A 25,592-nucleotide genomic window follows, 5' to 3' on the forward strand; every position below is an offset into this window, starting at 1 on the left:
AACCACTCTGGCTTATGGTCGCTCCCAGCCTGCAGGCTCCTGTCTCAGGCTCCCACACAGGCCCAGCGGCCTCCAGGGGGCGCTTCCCTCTACCAAGATATCTTGGCCTCCGCCGGGGCAAGAAGACACCACCACCAAGAAGGATAAAATAAGTTTTTATTTATAGTCTTATAGTAAAGGGGAAGCCTTAACTTGCAAGACAATTCTTCAGCAGTATGTACAACATACTTTTTATCTCCATGGAATGGAATCAAACACGGACTGAGACTACAGAGTATACACTAGAAATCAGCAAATGCCAGGAACAGAGTAGGAAAAAGACAAAGAAATGAGGCCTAAACACACAAAACCCTTCACTGGGATCTGCGGACCGCAGCCAGAACCAGGGCTGGATCACATAATGGGGACAGGTTCCAGGACAGCTGGAAGGGGAGGGGGACGAGGGTGGGGAGGGGTCTGCACTGGGGTGTGGGTTTAGTATGAGGTGAACCGCTCTTGGTATTTACATAGAAAATCAGTTGGCTCTATTTCTTAGAAATACACACGGAAAGAAAGGAAGATTTGATCATTACTTTATGAATCTGTCGGTTTTGCAATACTGACATCATCAGAAATAGGGACAATTCACTCAGATTCAAATTTCAGTAGCAGGAAATAAATATCAAAACATCATCACTGGCCCTCAATACAAAACCTCCACCCCACCCTACCCTCCCTCCTTGTCCCGCCCCCTCCCACCCCCTGGCGGCTACCGCCTCACTGCTGCTGTCCCCCAACAAACCACACGAGTGTCACGAGGCCCTCCCTAAGGCTGGCTGAGAGAAGCAGGAGTGAAACAGGCCAAAGATTCTGCGCTGCAAATCTGTCCCCACTTCCTTTTATACCACAAACTTCTTCAAGGATCTGGTCTTTCAACAGGAGCGATAAATAGCCTTTCAGGGAAAAAAAAAAATCCTTAAAAAGAAGGGGGAATAATTCTGATTACTCCAAACTGGTCATCTTCTTAAAGTAGAGCAGTCCACAGATTCACAAAGTCTATCAAACAGAGGTGAGGGTGGCCCGGGAGGAGAGGCCTGGGAGGGGCAGGAGTCCCCGGGGCACATGCGCCCGGCAGGGCTGGAGGAGCTGGTGGGTGGTCAGGACACCATGTGCTCAGAGGTCTGGCCGGCCGTCTGTCCTCCACAGAAAAAGCTGCCAAGTTGGGGTGTTTTGGTTTGAATATTCCTGGTGGGGACAGGGAATCCCTGAAGGGAAACGTTAAAAAAAAAAAAAAAATAGTGGAAATGGGGAAGGAGAACGAGAGCTGTTGTCCAAGAGCTTCTACGTAAAAATAAAATTAAAAAAAAAAAAGAGAAGGAGAAAACAAGAGTCTCTTAAATGGTTCTGAGGGTTTTAAAGATGAACTGAAAGTAAGATAAGACGATGGAGGAGACAGACAGTTTTTATTGCTGGCCTGCCCCGTGGAGCTTAGCTGGCCTCCATCCGGAGCTTCTTCCTGCTTTGGGGCTCTTCGGGCTCCGACTCCGAGCTGGAGTCTGAGCCCCCATCGAAGGCAGAGATGGTGCTGCCCTTGGCGTTGGTGTAGAGGCTGTTGTCTGAGGAGGGGTAGTTGGTCTGCAGTTGGGCACTCGACCTCGCCTTCTCCAGTGCACGGACTGAAAGGCAACCAAGCGAGCGGGTTACAGCCTTCTGGAGACTGGGGGAGTAACCGAGTCTCAGGTCAGGGTCCAGCCTGTTCTTCCGAAGGGCTTGCTGGCCCCCGAGGCTCAGGGTGGCTCATAAGTAACTCCCTTCTGGTGGCTGTTCCACCTGCACACTTCATTTCCCTCCGCCTTTCCCAGCCAGAGCTGAGCGCTCAGTGGATGTGGCCAGCCACTCTGCAATGCCACCCAACCCTAAAGAGAAGGCTTGTGATGTCACTGTCCTGCTGTGGAAGCCCAGTACAGAGACAGGAGCACGAGCTCCCTGTGGGACCCAGCGGTGCAATAACAGCGAAGCTGGCCTGGCAATGCCAGGCTCCACAAGGGTGTGAAGGCCACACATCAGCAGGAAAGGATGACAGAAGATGTATCAGCCAAAGAAAAGTTTTGGCTTAGCTCTCATGTACAAGATCCACTTGGAAAGACAAGCTGGACACTTGGAAGCAAGTCACCAATACACACAGAATACCTGGGCTTTCCGACACACGGCCCCTACATGCAGGCTGCTCGGCCCGGTGACCAACCCGCTGCCGCCTCCCGCTGCCCAGCCCTCGTTTCAGCTCATCTTGAGCCTGGAAGGTCAGCCCATTTATTTTAGTTTAGTTTATTTGAGGTGTTCTAACCCAGGTGGTTACTTGCATTTCCTTTTACTTGCATCTTCCATGAGGGAGGAAGAGAAGTGAATTCCCCAGGAACAAAGAACTTGATCAGCTCTCGCTTTCCCCTGTGGTTGTAGGAAAAGGCGGATGTGAGCATTGGAGAACAGCATGGGCCTGGCCCAGAGGCTGCCCTGATTGGACTACCGTTGACAACGGGGAGCGCTCACTGTCCCTGAACACCTGGAGTCTCTGTGGCGCTTACACAGCACACTCCAATTCAAGGACCTCACAGCTCTTTTGAGACACCTGATGCCAGGTGTGACCCCTACGACAAGCGGAGCACCTGAGCCCCAAGAAGGGGAGAGAGAGCAGGTCAGAAAAAAGTCTCCAGTGTCTAACCCCTATACTCCACTGTTCCCTCACTGAGGGCTCAGGTCCTTCCTCAGGATGGCTCTACACTCGACTACTCAGGCCCAAGAAGCAGGGCCACAGCTGCTTAGGAGCACTCGCTCCGGAACTGGTTCTGGCTCAGCAGGCCTGGGTGCGAAGCCCTGACCTGGCTGGAGCACAGCAGGGCCAGATGCCCCACAAGCTCTGCCGCTCACCTTGCTGCTCCAGAAGAGCATTCTGCCGCTTGAGGTCATCAATATCTTGCTGGTGTGTGTGGTTTTTCCTTCGCATATACTGGATATACTCTGTGGCTTTGTCTAGGATTTGGGCCCGGGATGCCTGTTGCAATATGAGAAAAAGCAAAGGGGACAAAATAAAGACCTAGTCCACGCAGTGAAGAAACCATGCCTTTCAGCAAAGACGGCATGAGGGAATGGAAGCAGGAGGGGGAGGGGGCACAAGGCTGAGGAGACAGCGTAAGTGCTATCGGGAATCTTGTTTACACCAGTCAAGGCACCAGCTGCTTTACATAGCTTACCTCACTGGCTCTCTCTGAGAGAGGTAGCTCCACCAGGAACCCAAGGCTCAGAGACGTTTACTGGTTTATTCAAAATAAAAGAGTGTAGAGCCTGGATTCAAACGCAGGTCCAACTCACTCCTGAACTTGTACCCTGCCCACCCGCTTTGGCTCTTTAGGTTGCTTTCATGTCTTCAGCCAGGCTATTCTGAAAACATTAAAATGCTACTTAACTGAGACCTTGGGCCATTCACTCTCTGCTAGGGCCTGGCTGGCTACAGGCAGCTGGTCCAGAAAGACAAGATCAAGATCTCAGCTGGAGGTGGCTCAGGATGGGAATGGGTACAACGCTGTCAGGATGGGAATGGGTACAATGTTGTTCATCAAGGTCCTAGATTTCAGACAAGCTTTCAGACCGTTGTTAACTAGTTCCAACTGGGCCATGCTGCTTTGTCATGATTTCAGCCTAACTGGCTAAAGAGAATTTTGTGAAAGCTGTCAGAGCTTGATGTCAACACAGGAAGGGCATGAGATTGGGCCATTTCAGGAAGCAACCACACCTTTACCATGGCTGTCGGTAGCCTAGGCACTGCCCTGTCAGAGGAACAAGTTAATGAGCTAATAAAATGGATGTCAGGTTACTCGGCCCCTGGAGGTCAAAAGTACCTGGAAGACTCCCTCCAGGTTGCAAACACAGCCAGAGTTACTCATGGCCAGGCAGCCAACCAGCTGAACTGGTGGAATGGTACAAAGCCAAGAGAACTGAAGCTCAAGGCAGGGTAGTCTAGTAGCCGAAGTATGTTGGTGAGGCACCTCAGGCACCTGAACTGGAGCAAAGCTTCTGAAATGGCAAAGAAAACAGCCACACTCAGGCGAGCAAAATTAAATCCACCTGTAGTATATTTTGACAATCTCAACTCATAGACTTCAGCAGGGCTGGGTATCACAGAGGTTTGGAAGGCCTGGGTTTATTCACCAGTTCTCACAAGTACTAGAGTTTCCAGGCTTTGTCTTATAGCATCCCTAAGGCAACTTCCTCAAAAGGAAATTGTTCATATTCAACCGTTTTTATCTGGTGCGAATTATATACAAGGCACGGAGCAGACACTGTGGGGAAACAAAATGTATTAGTCATGGCTTCTTTTGCCCAGAAGCTAACTTACTATCTAGTTGAGGAGATAAATGTATTTATATACAGACAAATCACAGGGCAGTACCAACAAGTGCAATTTGAGTAGTACAGATTGGAAAGGCCACGGGAAAGATGGCTTCTGGCTGGGGTGATCACCTTCTGAGTGCCAGGCATTAGCCTCGGCTCGGCACACACAGGCTCCTATCTGAACCAGTGAACCCTGGGTTAGACTGAGGTGGAATCTGTGGGAAAGGGTTGCTCTGGGCAGGGAGAATAGCACAAGCAAGGGCATGAGGGTGGGGACAGGACCAGGCCTATTTCTTTAGTTGAGTAAGTCAGCTTACGTAGAAAAGAATGAGAGCACCTACCAACGGGGCCTTGCAACTCTGGCTACAAGGCCGCTTCAGAAGCTGTTTCCCATTTCTGCCAAAGGGGACTTATTAGGGTTAATTACTAGGTGATAAAATGAAAAAAAAAAGGGGGGGCACATATTTAGAAGGGACTAATTAAAATACCCTGCCTCTCTGGATGCTAGAGATGGGATTAAAAACAAGTATTGTAGGATAGGTGGCAGGGTGGCAGAGTGGGGAGAAGAGTTTAGGAATCCAGGAGACGGGTACCTCCTAGGTCTTGTCGTTAATGGGCTCTGTGACTGCAGACACAGTATTTCTCTCCGTGGCTACTCCTTATCTGATGAGAAATTCTCTCAGACCCCACCTAGCCTTCCAAATGCTATGCACTCCATCACTGATCTAATTGTTATACATATTTACATCCCAGTCTCTCTTTAAGTTTGACTATTTTTTCAACTAACTGTTGTTCCCAGAAAGCAACATTAACCCTTATTTAACTCCTCATTTGCATCTGGCACAAGGGAAAAAAGCAAAATCTCTGAACAAGAGCACTTGTGGGCTTCCCTGGTGGCGCCTGCAAACGTTCAGAGATAATTTTTAACAAATGACCACACCGAGTAGCAGCCTGAGTGCTCCCAGTTTCTTCTTCTCATATTTATACATGAAACCACGAAGTGAAAAGGGAGAAGTAAGCACAGCACAACAAACCCAAGAGAAAGATGCCATGAGAGATGGAAGTTTTTCCACCTCAAGGCAGTTTTTGGATGAAGATAAAATTCATAGATGCTCAGAAAACAGTGTCTTGGGATCAAGAGGTCTCCACAGAGGGCCAGATTGGAATAAACCCAGCACGAGGCCTCCAGAATGCTAATAAGCACCGCCCTTCCTCCAAACCCCCCTTGCCTAAGGAGAAGCACCTAGGCCACTTGGGGTATCCCTGACCCCCACTTACTAAGTCCAAAAGCATGGTTCAATGAACTTTATTTTGCCCCCTCCAGGGTACTCAACAAGAAGTCCCACAAGAAAAAATTTAAAGTACGAAATACAGAATTCCCCCAAATTTACATGTGCATCTAGTCCAGCGAAGAAAAAGCAAAAGGTTGAAGGTAGAAAATGCCAGACTCGGCTAAAATCCCCTCTCTTCCAGTTTTACAAACCATGCAAGGTCATGTGACCTGCCACAGGGTTAAGGTGCGGGCAGGCCCTTGCCTTTATGAGTTTATACTGTGAACAGCAGACATGAAGCCAGGAAAAACCCTGCGCTTTATGGCCTGGACTATGGAGTGGCCCTGGGCTTTCGGTTTCTGTTTTCTAAACCGTGCCCAGTTGGCTAAGTCAGCAATCTTCGTGTGTGTGTCCCTGAGCAGATAACACTTGGTAGGTCAACAGGTCCACAGATTGACTGTTGCCTTTGGGTACCCAGTAAGGACCTGAATAATTTCTTTCCTGCTAGTTTTTACAATTAGAAGGTACCAATTCTCATTCTGCCTTTCTAAGCAGAAACATATATCTCTTTAATGGTTTGGACACAGGATGGCCTATGGCCAAGGGCACTGAAAAGGCATTGGGCCTTCCGGGTAGTAGTTTAATGCACAGTGGCAGTCAGGCTTCTCTTTCCCTCTGGGAGCCACGCAAAAGGACACTGGACGCCCTTGCCCAATCGCGTTCCAGAGCCACGGCTGCACACAGCGATACAAACGATGATGATAATGGCAGCAGCTGAGTACTTACTAAATGCCAGGCACCCTCATACAATACTCTGATGTGTTATTTCCCCTATTTTATAAATGAGGAAACTGAGGCACAGAGCTGTAACTTGCCTGATATTACATAACCAGTGGGTAACAGTGAGTCAAGATTTGAACCCAGGCCTCCAGGACACCCTATTTTGGGACCACAGAGGAGGCTGTGGAACTAATGAAGAAGAAGATCAATGGAATTTGGAGAGTCTGAGCAGGAAGAAAAGGACTAGGGAAGAGTCACCCAATTTGTCTATAAGGACATCAATGAAGAGCCTGGTGAGGGTGACTTCCTTGAAGGAGTGATTTTAGGTAAATCGTCTTCACACAGGTAATGGGTGCAGGAGTGAGTTGAAGCTGAAGCAAAGATGAAGACTGGTTTTTAGAATGAGGCTGAAAAAGTAAGAAATGGAAAAAAAAGTAGCGTGTAATAACCTCAGCATTGAAGGAAGACTGTTTTTCTTTTTCTTTTAAAGGCAGGTGAAACTCAAAGTGACCCCTAGCAGAGAAGAAGCAAATACAGAGGAAAAGCCAGAAGATGCAAGTTAGCTTGAAAGAACTGACTGAACCTGGGCCTGGGCCAGGGGAAACGCTGGCCCCCCGCACTGCTCTGGCTTCATTACCTAAGAAGAGGAAACCCGAAATGGACAGCGGAGAAGACCCCAGCGTGGCAGAGGGACCCAGCGGTTCCTGTGCCACCTCTCCTGTTCGTACGCAGTTGCTGGCCTGTTTGCATCCCTGCCCAGAGCAGCAAGGAGATGGAGGAAAAGGCCACCCCAGCCTCCAGAGGCACCCACTTGAACAGAACTCTGTTTGGGAACAGAGTGTACTCACCTGGTGTGCTGCAGCAAGAATCAACTAGCTATTTCATGAGAGGCCCCAAACCCAAGAATTTGATTCTAATTAGTACCTTTTAAAGGTCCCAAATGATTCTTGAAGTAGTTAACACTGATGTTTAGGATGACATCCAAGGTCATTAAATCCCATTTAAGGTAGTGGTTCTCAAAATTTTTCATATAGGGCAAGAGTCCCACACATTTCTGGAGCTGTAAATCTTTGTGTTTGTTTAGACAAAAATCCAAGTTGTTTAGAAAGCAGGTGGGGAGAGGTGAGGAAGAGAAGAGTCGTACTAGCTTGTTAACATTAGGAACACCATTGCTCTTCCCTAGGGTCCTAATGCTGACCTGAGAAACAGTCATCTTCGCTGTATTTATCATTTTTTCCTCCTGTCAAAATCAGATCCTACCAGGCTGATGCTACAGCTGCCCTGTTCCGCCAAGAACCAAAACACCACATCCTGGGGAATGAAAAAAGAACTACTGCCTGACTCACCAGTTGACATGTTTTGTTATTTTAAAGAAAATAAAACCATTATTTTCTGAAACCTGCACAAACTTCTATGCATAGTAAGGTAAAGGGAGGCCTAGGGCAAAGCTGGTGTACATTTTCAATTGAATAAGCCATGTTCTGGAAACAAATATCAAAGCACAATAAATTCGGGTCTGTATTAAACTAGTTCATTCCAAAATGGAACCACCATCAATGCCAACAAGGGAGGCTGGAAGGCTGTGGGCTCAGAGCCAGCACAGCCATGTGGCCCCTCAAAGGCTTCTTGTGCCTGGCCCTTCCAAGCCCAAAGGACCATTTTCTTGATTACTAGGGGAAGGCAAAGCTATCATGCCCCATTAAGGGCTTAAAGCTGGGAGCCAGACATTTGTTTAAGGGTCAACACAAATCATGTTTCAAACTTTGTATTCTTTTATCTTGAGCCCTTGGTAGTCTGAAATGAAGGTGTGACATTTCCCCATCAAACTCTGACCACAAGGGACAGGAGCACAGGGTTTCCTCAAAGAGGAAATACAACTAGTAAATAAACATGCGGAAAAGGATTTAATCTCACAGGGAATAAACAAAATACAAAATTAATTACTACCTTTTGCCTACTAAATTAGTCACCCCCTCCAAAAAAAAAATTCCAGTGGTGGTAAAATTGCTACTCTCAAAACAATACCAAAAGACTAATCTTTAGAATTTGCTTGAAAAAGAAAGAAAAGAAAGAAGACATGAAAACAATCCTCCTGGAATGCATTTTGGCAACATACAGCAAAAAATCAGATGTTCTTACCACTAGACCCAGCAATCCAACTTCTGGGAATCTGTTTTATAGAAACAGCCACATGCATCAAGATGTTCATCACTACATTATTTATAAAGTTAAAAGACTGGAGGCAACCTGAATGGTTAAAAGAAACATGCCTAATGGCTAAATATGAACACTCTATCACTTGGGGAAAGGGCATGTTATGTGAAAGCATCAGGCTACAGCCTTTACCCATGTAAAGCAGGCGTATGAAGAGACCAGAGGGGATACACAGATTGATAACACCATTATTCTCTTGTTTCTTAGACTCCATCAATAAACACATGGATTTAAGAGCGGCCTTTGCCGGGGGAGGAAAAAAAAGGGGCGAGCTTTGTTTAACATCCACTTTAAGATGGCACCCTATTTCAGTCATGTTAAAATGGGGTGTGGGATGGGGAGAGTGCATCTTTGAACCACACTGTCCAGCACAATAGCCACCAGCCACAGGTGGCTAATAAGTACTGAAATGTGACTAGTCTGTAACGCACTGTGGTATCCTAAATGGGTGGGAAATCCAAAAGGGAGGGGATATATGTATATGTATGGCTGATTCGTTTTGCTGTGCCGTAGAAGCTAACACAACATTGTGAAGCAACTATACTCCAATAAAAATTAATTAAAAAAAAGAAAAGAAATATGACTAGTCTGAATTGAGATGTGCTGTAAGTATAAAACACACACTGGATTATCAAAACAGTGCAAGAAAATAATATAAAATACCCCACTAGTAATTTTTACTATATTGATTATATATGGAAGTCATACTTACTTTTGTATATTAGGTTAAATAAAATATATTATTAAAATTAATTTTACCTGCTATTTGTGGCTTACATTAAAATTCCACTGGATAGCACTTGTCTTAGAATCTTAGAATAAAGGAAAGGTTGTAGTTGTGTTAGAGGAATGGAAGGACTGTTTTTCTTCTTCCCATTTTTCCAAAGTTTCTGCAATTTTGTTAGAGGGGAAAGAAAAGAGAAATGCTGGAGGGAAGGCCCAGTAACCAATTCCTCTTCTTTCAAATCTCCAGATGGAAAAGCGGTAAGTGAGTTTCCTGACTCTCTAGTCTTCTCTATGGGAGTGAGCCCTCCCCTACTCTGTAGTGCAGAGACTTCCAGAAGGATGGACAAAGCTTCTGCCCTCAAGGAGTGCACCCTTCAGTTAGGTGATAAGAACTGTCACAGAAAAAAGGAAGACATAGGAGAGGCCCCATAAAGGGCCAGTGGGGTGTCAGGGAGAGTGATAACCCAGGGTTCTCAGGGTGCTGAGGCATTTGGTACAGCCCTTGAAAATGGGCAGGTGGAGACTGACTGGCAGGGGTGGCCTCATTGGGGAGAAACACAGGAAGGCACATGGGCAGGAAACACGGGGAGGTGGGGAGCCCTTGTAAGTGGGTCTCTTCATTGTGAAACCCCAATGTCATCTGGGTGGTGAAGCTGGAGTTGGGACCTTGGTGGAAGGAAAGAACTCAGATAAACCTGAAGATGACATTCCTGGGGAAACAGAGGAGGGTGTACACTGCTTCATAATAAGGGAAGGAGCAGAAAAAGCAGGAGGACAAGTTGGGTACCTTATTCAGAGAACATGGGATGCCAGTCCTTACCTTGATGGGCACTGAAAAGCCTTTGGAGGCTTTGGCAGTGCAAAAATACAGTTAACAAAGAATTCAATGAATCAGTACATTTACAGTTGCTGAGCCTGGAGCTTAAGGGAGACCTGGACAACTATGGACAACAACTTAAGATGTAGAAAATTTAAGAATAAAAGAACTGCCCAAGTTGGAGTCTGGCCAGGTAATAACCCTGTTGAGTAGTAAGGTGAAATGGGTAGGGCTGTAGTTTACATTTCATTTAAAAGACAACCCCTTTAGCAGCCCAGATATGATGTAGAAACACTGCTGCTGAATGAACTGCCTGCCTTAAAGGGTGTCCACTGGAGTGAGCTCCTCCCAGTGTAACAAGGCCAGGTGGAGGGAGGGCTTCCTTCCTTCAGTCCATAAACACTCGCTCTGCTCCCTACTGTGTGCCAGGCACCAAGGGAAGAAATATGACCAAAGGTGTTCTCCCTGCCTTCAGTACTTACTACAGTGTAGTACGGGAGACGGGTAGACAGTCATCAAGTAACCATACAAATATGTATACAGTTACACCTGGGATAAGCCCGGGTCTCAGTGCTGAGTGAGTTTAACAGGGAGACTGACCTTCAGCAGTAAGAACTACTATGTTCCCTGGTATAAGGGGCTATTTGGTTTCAACATCTACCTGTTAAGGACACTGGGCTTTAATGAAGATGAAACAAATTAGCTCCGTGTTTTAACCTCTTACTTGATGCTCAGCATGTTATATTATTGTTAATTGTTAGGTATAATCCTCTCCCCCAACAAGAGAGCAAGATTCTCAAGAGTAGACACCATGCATTAAACCTCTTAAATCTCTGCGGCGCTCACATATAAAAACGTGAGCACAACCATGTGGGCTGTGGTGGTTTTTGTCAAAGAGCTGAGCAAGCCCACCGTTTCCTCTGGCGCTCTCACTCCTCAGCTCCTTTCTGGGAACCTACAACGAGCCGGAGTCTGTGACAGCAGCCGGCAGAGGCAGTGCCTTCACAGTCTCACCTAAAACAAAGGGACTCTGACTCACTGACTATAAGAACTCTTACTTGCTGACTAGAAGAAACACTTTTCTTCTTTATTTTCATCTTAGGTTATAATCTCTTTTTAACATAGCATAGCTCTATCCAGAAAGGAGAAATCCAGAGCACAACTGCCTGAGACAGCAATTAAGTATGATAAATAGGCATTTAGGAAGAGACTTAGAAGATGAAAAATTACTATACACCACTATTCAGCTACATATGGCACTACTGAAACAGAACCTTCTTTCACTAAAGTCAGCCAGGCTAAGGAGACACTGTGATTGGATACAGTCACTCTGGTGCAGGTGCTGGGGCTAAGTCACCGGGGGTGGACACAGAATTACAGCCCCACGCAAAGGCAGACTGATGGGCTCGCCACCACGTTTGCCCCCCACATAACAGCGTGAGCTCAGTGCCAGCAAGCCACTGGGCAACACTCCCTAGCACCCAACCAAGGACCCTCAAAATAAGGAACAGTTCTGTTCAAGAACAGTAATATCTTCCTTTGAAAAGTGGGACCACAGTCGTTCTTGCCCTTGCTCCCTTACTCTGGTTGACTGGCTGATGGTTCTAATGCCATTCCATCTTTCCTGTGGGCTCCATGTCCAGCTGAAAAACTATGGGAAACAAAAGGCTCAGGCAACAAGAGTTCAAGAGTCTACTTGTGAATAATGTGACCTATGGCAAAACCCAGCTGGACTGCCAACTATAATGATCTATTTCTCAGAACAGCTACGTGGACTCAGACAAATTTATAAACTTTCAGTGACCCTTAACTCTGCACTTTGGTGTTGTCTACATATGCTACTTCAGGGGATAATATTTTAGTAGCAACCCTAGTATGACATACTGCCAAGATTACTGACCCTATCCAGGGGAAGCTCCCAATATAAAGACAAGATATAAGAATTTAGGCAAGATTTCTTTAAAATATCCTTAAATTGTTTACCCCTATGGTGTGGTAGAAAGATTGAACTTGGCAACCAGCAGTCCTGAGTTCTAGTCCCTGTCCAGCTATAGACTGATCTGGAGCTTGTTTCCTCATCTCTGATACATTAAGGATGCCAGGAGCCCTAGCAGTAGTAATTATCCAATTATAATAGTGTAGTACTCACCTCAGAGAACTGCTGTGCAGATTTCATTTTACATTGCAATACAGATATTAGTTAATACTGAATTTTTTACTTAAGCAAAAGGTGACCATTTTATAGTAGAAATATAGGAAACAAAGGATAAATAGAGTTTGGGTCTCATGTTTAAAGGGGTTTTTTTTGTTGTTTTTTTTTAGTACAAGTATCCCCATTCTTGGTTAGGATCCAATTCAATCAGTATTAGTTTCTCTTTAAAAAACAAAAGGCTTATTAGAACACATAGGACAGATAATCCAAATACTAAGTGAGAAGTCACTTGGAACATAAAGGTGAACAAGTCAAAGGAGACTGGCGGCCTTCGCTTCAAGAAACTGATCTAAGCACCCCCAAAACTCACAGGGCAAAATGATCATTTCATGATTATTTACATAATGTCAGAACCTTAATTACTGCAATCCAATTCAAGAATTACCCAATTCCCTTTGGTTCAAATACCACTTTTTAAAAAACTGCAACATTTAGGGAGAACTAGGAAGTCTGAGGGACCAAAGTATTCTGTTAGACTCACTGCAGCACCTGTGAAACAGTGTTGGCAGGGAAGGAAAATAATGAAGATTGTGGAACTTAGTGGGAAGGGGCTGGGGTCCAACCAAAGCTAACAGCCACTTACTTCCTTTATTCATGTTCAACATGAACATTTGGACTGGAACACACAAAAGCATTCTGAAATCAGAAAGGCACCTGGTTAACTTCCACTGGGGCTTTGATCAGCTAGAAGAAACCTGGCCCCTCGACCACTCCCTTCCCCTAGTCGTGCTACTTCTCTGACCTCATCTCCTGCTATGGTCCCTTCACTCACTCTACTCCAGCCGCTCTGGCCTCTGTCTCCTTGACAGGCCCAGGAATGCTCCCAGGTTCCTGCCCCTGGACTATTCCACTCGCCTTCCCTGGCCTGGAATGCTAATCACCAGATAGATGCATGGTTCTTTCCTTCACTTCCTTCAAGTCTTTGCATAGATGTTGCCTTGCCAGCATGTTTTTTCATCTGCCCTAATGAAAACTGCAACCCTTCCTTCCCTGTTTTTCTCCATAGCACTTATCTGACATACTATATATATATTTAATTATTAGTTCATTTTCTATCTTTTCCTCACCACACTAAGAGCTTCTGCTTTTGTCTACTTTGTCCACTGCCGTATTCCTAATATCTAGGACAATGACTGGTATGTAGCAGACCCCCAGTATCTGCTGAATGGAGTAAGTGAATAAATGAATAGGCCACAAAGAATGACAACTGTTTGGTTTGTAAGGTTACCAAATTCAAACTGTCATCTTCCTTGAAGAAAGGAGACAACAGGATTTAGGGTAATGTGATTTTAAGGATTTAAGGAAGAATGTTATAACGATGTAAAATAGACTGGATAAAGAAAAAGGTATAGTTGAGCTCTTAAGACTGACCTCTCACAAAGTGTTCTTGAACTTAAGAAAGCCTAAGAATCTCCTGACTGCTGGTTATAAATACAGATCTCTAGGCCTGCCTCCAGAAAGACAGATTCAGTAGTGATTCTGATGGGGGTGATCCACAGGCCATTTCTTGGGATATGCTGCCACGGCGCCACTCCTGATTAGATGTGAGACTTAGAAAAAGGTAGCTCTTGTCCATTTACTTCACCAAAGCCATTTTAATTGATACCATGGCATATGAATAAGCACCTACTGTCAATAGTTCAGACAAACACAAGAGATAATCCTTTGTACATGTGTACTCTGACTAAAAGGGTGATCCTCTCCCCCCATCATAAAGATTTCCTGTGGTGCTTAACAGTGTTGTATCCAGGAATGTTGTTATTCCAGGTAAGCACCTTGGTCCAAGGCCATTAAGCCAAGTGCACACTAAGTAGGCCTAACCCAGGGCAAATTCTGGTTTTGCAATGCTAGGTATTTACATGGCCTGTTTTATGTTTTTCATAAAGGTCAGACCTACCCCATCCTTTATAGCCACACAGCCACACCTTAAATAACGTATAAAGCAAGTGGCTTACCAGACTGGCAGTATAAATAATATGAAACCATAATGGTCCCAAGTTTAATTCTGGATAACCAAACAAAACCAGGACTCCTACCACAGAGCTAAATCTGGAAAGCCATTCAAAGTCCACCTGAAAGCAACAATTTTTCTTAAAACGGTTGCTTTTTTTTTCAGTTGCTTCTCTAACACTGCATTATTGAACCAAAACCCAAAAACACACAGGTCTTGGACTTCCAAGTTTGCCACTTATACACTGAATAGCTGCAGAGAGCAGCCAGTTATATTGTGTGAAAAGGATGGAACTAACTGTGCAAACACATATTTTCTCCAAATTCCAAGGAGTGACCCTAACCCACAGACTTTTTACTCAAAGCTTCGGACTTTGTTTTTCAAATGTAGAAACAGCTGGTGCCTACCTCTCCAGGGAAAACAGTTTCTGGAAGGCCACCAGTGGGGTAGAGGGATGGTGGAAGAAGAGTAGTTATTTTTTTCTTCCATTTCGTATGAACACATCTCTTTACTCAAGTCCCACATTTAAAATGCTCTTTACATGCCTTTGAAATAATAACTGTTGGACTGGGAGATCACTGGTGTCCAGATTGGTTCTAATACATTCCTGGGAAGTTTCATTTAAAATAAGTACTCACTTCGAACCATATAAAAGGAATTCTCATGGAGGTCCAGAGAATCACTGACCTCAGGAATCCTTAGCATTATTCCAAACTACTATATGCTACTCTCTATATTACACTGTATAGTTATAATAATTTCTTGAATGAGTAATTTATTATACATAATACTAATTTTAAAAGAGAGCTCCTACTGATGTCTTAACAAGCAGCTCCATTACATCTGACATCGTTTACTAAGGATGAACTACAGTAGGTAAGGTGTGTGATGACTCCCCGAAGAATCAAAGATTAAGGAAACCATGTCACCCAAATATCCCTGACTCCATTTCTTTCCAGAAAGGTGAATGCCCTGCTAAGCCCCACAGTGAGTTCCAAGTTAGTGGTGGTTAAGCTAATCAGCTTTCTCAATAAACTCACCTTCTCTCCTTGGAGTGATGGGACCGAGTCCCGCAAACTGTGAAAGCTGTCTTTGATGTGGTCCCTACGTTTTCGTTCCAGTGCATTATGATGAGCCCGTTTGTCAGCCTGGAAGAATGGGAGAAAGAGCACATTAGTGATGTCAGTCCTTCTGCTTGGTACAGGTGAGTGGGTACAGCCTGGAAGTATATGCTGTCAGCGCTGTCCCAGGTGACTGGACTGGGAAGGATTTGTCCAGGTGGGCAGTTAGGAGTCTCCAGAATTAGGCTCTGTTAAAGGGGGAGAAAGGGGTGAGCAAGGCTTTCGACAGGAACATCCAAAGTAGCTCGATGCATCCAGTTCATGCATAAGTAAAATAAAAGTTATTCATGGGGACAAAGTGTGACTCTCCTGTAGCATCAGTTTTCTCCCACAACTTACTTATGTGACACAACAGCCGCCAGTCCGTGGCTGGGAGGTGACCAGGGAAAAGTTGCAGTGGGCCCCTTCATAAGATGTGATCACCCCCACTGTAAGAGATTCCCCATGGTGGGTACCCAGGAAAGGAGTTAGGTCACTGGTGCACTGTTTCTTTCCATGTGAAACCATCACCATGAGTCTGCTCTGGTCTCCAGCTCACTAAGAGGTACTAGTTTTAACATCTTCTTGCCAAATCATACAATAGAAACTAAAACCTCTAGAAAACCCAGATGCATGAATCTGCGATCATTATGACAGAGCTGATATAGACGCCAACTGCATTCCGAGCTCCTACTTTTTAAAGTGCATCTAAGGTGCTATTCAGCCAAGGGCTTCCCTCACACAGGCTGCCAGAAAGGCGGTTCTCAGACAGTAAACCTCTGACACTCACATATTCTCAATACATCTCATCAGGCACCTGTGGCACGTCATGCTTATTTGGTGGTATCTAAATACCCACAGACCAAACTCCTTATCCTGTCCTGCTTAGAATCACAAAGAACAATCAGCTGGAGAGGGACAGAGACGGCCAAGTAATCAGTGGCAAAATACACTGGCTTCAGGTGGAAGAGACAATGCTGGAGAACACTGCAAGAGAGCTTTGGCAGGTCCCCATTAAAGGGGCGGTCCCTCCAGTGAAGCACAAACGCTCACTTAACCTAAAGCAAGAACTTCACATCTGCACTCCGGGAATTATGGGAAATACTATACTCTAAGAATTTACCCCCAATACACAAGGTTGCACTGGGCTAACCTAAAGAGGAAGTCTGTACAGAGGAAGTTCAGGTAGTTTTAATCTACCCAGACACAGCACCAGGAATTTAAAAAATGAAGCAACAGGAGTAAATAACTTGGCTTAGCACAAGAATGCCTCAAATGAATCTTTATACTAGACAAGATGTTCGGACAAAAGTCTATAGAGACAAGAGTTATAGGAATGAAAGAACTTGAAATTCTAGTATCTAATCCTAAAAGTCTGAGTCATTACAGAGGAAGAGGCTGAGAGCAGCTGTGGTAATTTTAGTCACTTCCTGGTCTCTCGAGCACAACACCTCACCTATAGCTCTGTTGAACTGGACACATGGTTCCCATCACAGCCATGGTTCTCCATGGCATAACACTCATTTTCAGGGCAGATGCCTGGAACACTTCTAAAGCTCTGCTAATCTTACGCCTGGAATCTCTGTAAAAATGAGTGTCTGCTGAACTCCAGGGATATGTGGAATTTACAGGGAAACTGAGGGAATGATCAGATAACCTGAGGCTAGAGGAAGGTATCATACAGCATTAGAGCAAGAAAAGTGCAGGTGCATTCTATCAGCAGTATGAATAGCCTGAAAGAATTAAACATATTTAAGTACCTAGTCCTTTTCTAACTTACCATTCCCTCTAGTCATCTGTTGATACATAGGTAAGTTGGCTGGGTCTTAGACTAAAGACTTAGAGGGCTGAGAGATGGCATTTGGCTTCTATCTGTCTCTCCTGTGTTTGCTACACACTCCCTAGGATGGTTTATTTACATGCAAAATAATCGCCCAGCTTTGGTATCCAGCAGCAGCCCAAGATACTCCTGTCTACTAAATCACCCTGATTCCTGGCCCTCGTCCCAGCTTAAGAGCTGTGCACAGAAGCAGTGACACCAGTTACCCACAATCCCTCTTGTTGATACAAATAAAATTCTAATTGTCTGTTTTCTTTCTGGGAGAGCCCTGCAAATCTCAAATGGCTAGAATCAAGTTGGACTTGGTTTCACTCAGGCCTGCAGTAGAAGGGTGGAGCTAAGTATAATCTAACACCAAAATCATCCCCACAATGCACTACCCCCTTCCCATTCACTGAGCCCTGAAAGGACTCAAATGGACAAGTCTTTCGGTTAGAGGATTGTAAGTGAACTTGGCTGTGGACCATCAGCAGAAATCTTGGCTTCTCATCTGGGAAGCCAGCCAAGTTTGAGAAGTTGGCTCAACAAGGAAAGGCAACAGTCCACTGCCTGGTAGAAAGCCTGGGCTGGGGACTGTTGTTCTCAAAGTAGTGGATGGAATTTCTGTGGTGGTTCCAGGCCCAATTTAACCAGCAGAAGAGTGGAATCTTAGACCATTCCCTGCTGCCATGTCCATCCCCAAGCTGCTACACTTAACCAGAGTCCATTTTAAAGCTCTCAGAGACAATGGCAATGAGGTATTTTTCTTCTTCTCCAGCCTCATTTGAAAGAGCAAGTTAAAAACATGCAGAACTAACATGTCTAATTCCAGGCAACTCTGAACTAAATAATACCTCTAGTGGCTTGAAAGACCTTTAAACGTATGAAAAACCTTTACACAAGACTGAGAATTCTGTTTGGGAAACATTTCCAAATGTCCAGCCGGATGAATTCCCTTCCCCCGCGACTCATCCAAATGGAGGGCCAGTTGCCAGGCTTATCACTGCTTTGTTAACTATCTTTGCTTGCTGGCAACCCTTTTTGAAAGGGACAAGATTTGAAGACTCCCAGTGTAAGGCACCCGAGATCCTCCCACAAACTCAAAACTACTTTAAAAAAACAACAGGTGGGGAAGGGTCAAACAATTGTGTGTCTTGAACAAATAAAGCTCAACTCAGATGAGTCAGCTTTCTCTCAGCTATACTGAGAAAAATGTTTGATAATGAAAACGGGTGATACCAAACAAATTCTAGGAGACAACAGAAACATTCTTGGGCTGTACAGCAGGCCCACAAATACCTCCCCTATACATCCTACAGGAGCAGTGGCTGGATGCTGTCATTCTTTAAGTACGCTGGATTTGCAGTTTCCAGCAGACAACCCTTCCTTCAGGGCATCCTAGGCTAACAGAAATACTAAAGAGCCGTGTGATCTTAAGAGTGGCCCACAGATGCTCAACAGGAACTCCGACACCAAATCGATTCCAGCTTTGACATCTCTGCCAAGGTTTTTATTCAGCCTCTCAGTATTATTTCCACCAAACTTTCCATACTGGCAGCCAGAATAAAAATCTTCACCTACAATTTGTCCATCTCTGACACTAACAAGCACATGTTATCTTAAGTGTCATTAAATGTTGAAGGCAAACGTTATTTTGTTAGCCAAGAAGTTGCTAAACCGGCAGTAGGTCATTCAAGCTAAGGAGGGCTGCTCAAAACTGAAGAAATCTCTTTAAATTATCTCCTTCCAACTTACTGCATAGAGAATACATCTTCCTTCAAGGCATTACATCAGTCAGCAGCATTATTTCCTGCAAGTTCTAGGTAGGCAAATCACAAGGGGAAATGAATGATCCATTATTCAAGTATGACCAAGGTTCTCCAGAGCAATGTCCTCTCTTGCAGGTCACGTGACACCTAACCCCATCTATAAGGGGAATCTTCTCAATTCCAATATAGAAAATTCCCACCATTTACTGCCTTTAAGAAATTTCAAGGCTATATTTTAGAAAGAAATAGTGTTGCTTATGATTACTTAATAAGCTACTCTTTTTTTTTTTTTTTTTTTTTTTGCGATACGCGGGCCTCTCACTGTTGTGGCCTCTCCCGTTGCGGAGCACAGGCTCCGGACGCGCAGGCCCAGCGACCATGGCTCACGGTCCCAGCCTCAGGGGTCCAGCCGCTCCGCGGCATGAGGGATCCTCCCGGACCAGGGCACGAACCCACGTCCCCTGCATCGGCAGGTGGACTCTCAACCACTGCGCCACCAGGGAAGCCCAATAAGCTACTCTTATTAAACACTAACACTGGAAATACACAGGCTCAAAATTCTCATCAGAAAAGATCTACTTACTACTTCTGATGGGAAGCAAATGGATAAATAAAACTGAAATTCTAAGCAACTTAATTCACTTTAATCAACATGAAAATTGCAACATGAAATTATGGGCAGCTAGGATGAGAAATTCACAAAAGTCCTTAATAGGAGATATAAATTGCAACTTCCCAACACCTCTCCTGTTTGAAGCCGACTGCCTGGTATACATTTTTAATATCCAATACATACATGTGTTTTCCAGGCTATTCAAAAAAATCGCTTGGTGCCTAAAAAAACTTGGGAACGCTATCATCCAAATATGCCATCATACTGTACCCATTTTCCTTGATCAACTATTTTACCATTACTGGAATCTTGAAAAAAGACTTTTAAATATAAGAACGCCCTTCAACAGGTATTTTTAGGAACCAAACCTGGCATCCACATCACTGTCAACACTCTAAGCAGACACAAAGTACATGTATCATGTAGCACTTCTGCCATGCAACTAATTCCGGGTAAAAGACAGTAGTTTCCTGAGTAAATTCCGATCTCAAAGGTGACCAAACTCATTCCCTTCTGAATACATTGCAATTTCTAAAGAAACAAAGAGCTCTGAGAAGTTAGAAATATTTCACACCAGAAAGGTCCAGAAACAGAATTGTACAAATCTGTTTCTAACCACCCCCCCCCCAAAGATATACTGTAACTGAAACACGTGCAGCTGTCATGAAGGATAAGCTGAAAAAGGTCTTAGGCTTCCAACTAACACACTAACCCTACGTTTCTTGTATACGTTCATTCTTTAAAACAAACAAAAAAAATCCCAAGCAGAAATAAAACAAAGATCACCTTGCATGAAATATACCTGCCCCAGAAAACTGTCTTTGAAATGCAACTTTTTCCCTCCAAAAAAATAATAAAAATAAGATAATATCAGTGGGATTCTGAGACATATTGAATTTAATAATAAAAATTATTGTTTGGGATTACTTCCTTTAACAAAGCTTACTGGTCACCGGAGAAGTTGTTTTCTGTTCGCACTGAGGCAACAGAAAAAAGTACTCGTCAAATCAGTTTCACTTTCTGTTACTGTTAGCCTCACTTCCTAACTCTGTTATTGCTGAGTATCCTACATTTCTTATGTAGTAAGGCTGTAGCTATTGTAGTGACATTATAAAACATGAATGAATACCTCTTTTTATATTAGGACCCACAGGACCGTTTCAAAATAACTTTTTTTTAAAAGTTCTTCTGCAGTTCTAAATATTTGGTTGTTCACAGTCCACAACCTTTTCTGAACTAAGGCAAAGCTTAAGAACAGTTTCCCCCAAATTAAAAAAATATATATTTATCTATACTAAATGTCAGGAAATAAACATAGTCACACAGAAAAAAAAATCCTTTTTACCCTACGTGTTCACAATAATTGCTTGATATGCTATGAAATTTGTCTATTGCTTCTTCTCTCTATGCCATTGTGATTATCTTGTAACAGATAATATTTAAATGTCTCAGCAAGTAGATGTGTCAAATTAAAAACAAAGGGTCAGAACCACTCCCTGTGCCCACCTTCCAAAATCAAAGGGAAAAATCCTAAGTGCCTTAACAGCGAACTGAAAACCTCCAGACCAGACAATGAGATGAGCACTCTAGGAGAGTGGGGACATTTTCATAATTTAATAAAACGATTTACATCAACAGCCATGTGGACGGGCATTCTGAAAAGCAGAAAGCGCTCAAGAACTGGAAGCCAAAATTTCACAAAGAAAATCCTTATCTCACTGCAAAGCCAATATAATTCCAATTTAAATAATGATTCTTCAAAGGAAGCCTAAACAATCCCTACCCTCCAATCCTGATCAAGCCCTAGGGCAGATTTTACAACCAGAGACTTGGAGGAAAAAAATGTTTTAAATAGACTGTGTTCCAAACATGAAATTCCATGTTTACATTATTAAGAATAGTAACCGACAAAAAGGAATTTAATTTTCAAACGTATGTATAAATATTAAGTATCTGACAATACTTCAAATATTCAAAGTACTGTCTTCAAATACTTCAAGGAAAAATAAAACAAATTCTTTTTTAGTGACTAGTACCCAGGGATAATTTTAAAACCCCTGGAACAACTGCATTCTTGGATTTTATGGAAATATCAGTTTTCCATAAGTAAAGTTTTTCTAAATGCCTAACTCCTTCGACAACCTTAGAATCTGTGCTCTAATGAAAAGCAGGTACAATTAAGAGGGCTTGCTTTTATCCTGTGATAATGAAATTATTAGACCAGAGGTCTCAAAGTGGCATCTTGCAAATTCTAACAAGCCCCTGAACAACTTGGTTGCCTCATACATTATTTTAAAAATCAGAAAAATAACATCAAAGTCTGGATTTGTAATCTTTCTTTTAAAATAGGAAGATAAGACAACACTAAGCCCTCATTCCCACATAACAGCAACCCACTGGACTTTAGTGACTGCCTTTTCAGAAGAGGCATGTGCTCTCTAGTAGCCCAGTCCTCACCTCTGCTCTCTACTTTATTCCTGACTATCTCACTGCCTGGGCCCCCCAGAGACATCTAAATTTTGGACCCTCATTCTCTACACTTCTTACTGCTCCCATCTATCAAATGTTAGATGCTATGGTTTTCTCATTTCTCTTCTCCTCTGATTCTGATTTGTCTCTATTCTTTTTTCTCCCTCTAATCTATTCATGGAACGCCCATAGTACTATCTCAGACTCCAAGGACATGTGATTTGTGTCTATCTTAATCCACAGAACCATCCACTGAGAACACTAATATCCAAACTCTGAGAAATTATTGACAACACGGTATGGTCTCAACCATCACCTCTTAGCAAACCTCTCTCTACAGTGCCATTTTTCTTCAACAGTTCTTTTATTGTCTTTATACTGCTCCTTCAACTCAAATATAGTCAGACCACAATAAGCGGCTGAATATGACACGTTCACATTCAACCTTTGGCCCCTCTACATTTCCAATTTCTGCATTAGAATAATACCAGGTTGTGCTAGATTCTAGGTCTACAGTAGTCACGTGACTTTTGGTTAAAGGTGATTACTGCATGTGGCTTCAACTTCACACAACTATGCAGATATGGTTTAGAACCTACTTGTTCCTAAGTAAATCTGGCCACTTTTCCCTGAAATAATACTACAATTTACTTCAGCATGACGTGTTTCTCATTTCCCACTTCTATAGTGACAGCTAGAGCCCCCAGCGGAAACCTACAGAAGGATTCATTTCCTTGCATACAAATTCTCACTCACCTACAGTCACTGAACCTCACCACCTGAGAACCTAGAATTATGAGGTTCGCAAACCCGCCCCCCCACCTAGAACCCCAGAACAAGGCCCCACCTCACCTTAGCGGTTAACAGGAGAGTTTACTACAATATTAAAAGTAATAGAACGATCTCTTTTTCTGACCCCAAAAAGGACTAGAATTGAACGGAAATGAAAATGAAACGGAGAGTAGGAGACGTACCGCAGATTGAAACCTCGGTTGCTCTTCCTGGAATAAGAGAGAAAAAAAAATAGAAAATATAGAAGTTATTTTTACACTTCATATTCAATAATAAGAAAGAAAATGCCGGCGGCAGAGGAAGCGGCGGGGGGGGGAGTCAGCCCTACCCCCCCATCCCACGCCCCCATCCCCCCTAGCGGGATCCGGTAGCGGGGCAGGGGGGTCCCGAGCGCCGCCCCTCCTTCCGGGAACCGACCCGGGACAGAGCGGGTCCAGAGCACTGTCTCCTCTCCTCGCACCCAGCTCAGGGCGTCTGGGCACTCCCAAGCCCTCTCCGCCCTCCTTCACCCGCCAGGATCCGCCGCGGGTCACGGGAGGAGGGGGTCGCGGGCCGAGGGAGCAGGTCCTAAGCGCGGTGCCCTTCCCCAGGATCCGGACAATGGGATCCCAGACGCACCCCGTCCCTGTCCCCCGGATCCTGAACTGGATAGGGTGGGAACGGGAGGCCGCAGCACCTTCCTCCACCGGGGGAGGTGGGGGTCCCAGAGGCCGCGTGTCTCCTCCCCACCTCCAGTCCCAGAAGGCCGCTCCGGCCAAGAGCCCGGAGGAGAGCGAGCCGGGAGCGCGACGGAGGCGGTCCCGGCCCAGGGTGAGGAAGGGGAAGGAGGCGGCGGCTGCCCGGCCCCCTACCGCCGTCGCCCTGCTGAGAACCCCGGCCGCTGTCCCCGCCTGACAACCCGCAAGGGAAGGAAGAAGCTCCAGGACTCACGTCGCTCTCCACCTCGATGTCATCGTTATCGCTCATTTCCTACGGCCCAGGGAGCGGCCACTGCAGCGGCGGCGGGGAAGGGGGAGGGGTGGAGGGGAGGGGGAAGTCACCGACAACAACAAGCCGAGTCCCCCCACACACACACTCACTCACTCACTCACTCGCTCTCACTCACACACACACACACACACACACGCACACACACAACACGGGCGAGAACCACCTCCTCACTGCAGCACCGGATCAACGGCGGCACGCACGCCCGGTCGGCCCCCTCCCACGTGACCAGGCTCGTCACGCTGGGGCCGCCGAGACTTGTAGTTCTTGTCCGTTTGACTGACGGCCCAGCTAGCTCCAGAGAAACTACAAATCCCATAAGGCACTGTAAACAGTCGTCGCCAGCCCGGCTTGTTGACGGAGCCCAGAGCGCCTGCGTGCCCCGTGGAGGGGGGCGGAGAGAGAAGCGGCGCGGTGCCTGCTGGGAGTCGTAGTCCGCAGACCGCGAGTTGTCAGGAGATTTTCTTCCCGAGGCAGCAGAGGTGGCTGCTGGGAAGACAGGACACGTGGAGGGAGCTGGGGCTCCCGGAGCCGGGCACAGGCTGAGCGCCGGGCGCCGGGCCCAGGGGACAGGGTGGAAGCTCTGGATGAGTAGCCGCCTGCCTAAATAACGCTGCCTCTCCTTGGTGCGACTGGTTTTACTCTGTCTTCTAGATGTGTGAGTCGCTCTGCATTGCGCCCTGGGGCGTAACGCCCCTGCTGCGGGGATGCTGCTGCGGCGAACTTGGGGGCGCGGCTCCGGATGCCCACGCGGACCTCTGGGATCTGGCTATGGGGATGTGTCAATAGTAGGTGTTAAATGGTATTACAGGATAGGCAAGATGACCGGCCTCGCTGAGGGATCACTCCCAGCCACGAGAATCGTGTCTTCATTCATCCGGGAGTGACCATCTTGTTACTCACGTGAGGGTCGTCCATTCACAAATACCCGCCCCTCAACAATCGTTTACGTAGAAATAAAAGCTCCTTCTGAATTTGTTGTAGCCTAAGCAGTTTGAGGAGTGCCCCAGTTCAGAGTACCATAATTAAGAATTGTGAAAAGTATCAAAATGGAAAACCGGTGCAGCTCCCTATCCAGTTAAAATCTTATTTAAGTACTGTGGCATGAGGTGTGATCGTATCCATTTCACTAATATATATTGAACGTCCAACATGTGCCAGCACGGGAATGCCATAATATCTAAGACTGGAACGGACCCTGTCTTCATGAAGCTCACGGTTGTGGAAACAAAAGTGAGACTGCCCTGCTGCCATCTTAAGAGTGTACATTAAGTCCCACAGGAGGAAGAATACTACTGATAATAAGACACTTTCAACCCTAAGACAAAGTATCCGAACTACTTTTTTAAGTCTGCTGTCTAGAATGAATGAAATCTTGAGCTTTTCCCATCAGTTACTGATTCCCTAATTAAAACCATTTTATCCCTGACTTTTGAATACAGAAATTTGAGAATATGTCATTTGTGACATATCTTCCCATGTGAGCATACTACCTATGCTGAAGAGATAAATGTAAACATGGTAATCTTTACATTTTTCCTTTAAATATGTTGTATTTCTTATTCAGTGGTCCAATCCTACTGAAGTCAGCACGTCTTTGCAAGTATACTTATGTTTTCGAAATGCTTTTGTCTCAGTCTTCCTTTTACACTAAGTGGGGGAAAGAGACATAAGCAGATCATTATAGGAGCTGCTGGGCTAGAAGGG

General features: G+C 45.0%; 1 protein-coding gene across 2 annotated transcripts; it reads right to left on the minus strand.

Annotated features, from left to right (window-relative positions):
• Positions 1-1,311: 1,311 nt before the first annotated feature.
• Positions 1,312-24,047, minus strand: MAX (MYC associated factor X). Of its 2 annotated transcripts, XM_079700933.1 has the most exons (4): positions 23,829-24,047; positions 15,377-15,484; positions 2,905-3,028; positions 1,312-1,655 (listed from the first exon to the last, which is right to left on the minus strand). In XM_079700933.1, the coding sequence occupies exons 1-4, from the start codon at positions 23,862-23,864 to the stop codon at positions 1,468-1,470; spliced, it is 456 nt and encodes a 151-aa protein (XP_079557059.1). In that variant the 5' UTR covers positions 23,865-24,047; the 3' UTR covers positions 1,312-1,467. The 2 variants fall into 2 exon arrangements, with proteins under 2 accessions (XP_079557059.1, XP_079557060.1); XM_079700934.1 differs by lacking the exons at positions 15,377-15,484; positions 23,829-24,047 and adding an exon at positions 2,340-2,424 and having other exon boundaries at positions 2,905-3,024.
• Between the last annotated feature and the right edge of the window lie 1,545 nt (positions 24,048-25,592).

Source organism: Hyperoodon ampullatus (assembly GCF_949752795.1).
Source record: "Hyperoodon ampullatus genome assembly, chromosome: 3".
Taxonomy (NCBI): Eukaryota; Metazoa; Chordata; class Mammalia; order Artiodactyla; family Ziphiidae; genus Hyperoodon; species Hyperoodon ampullatus.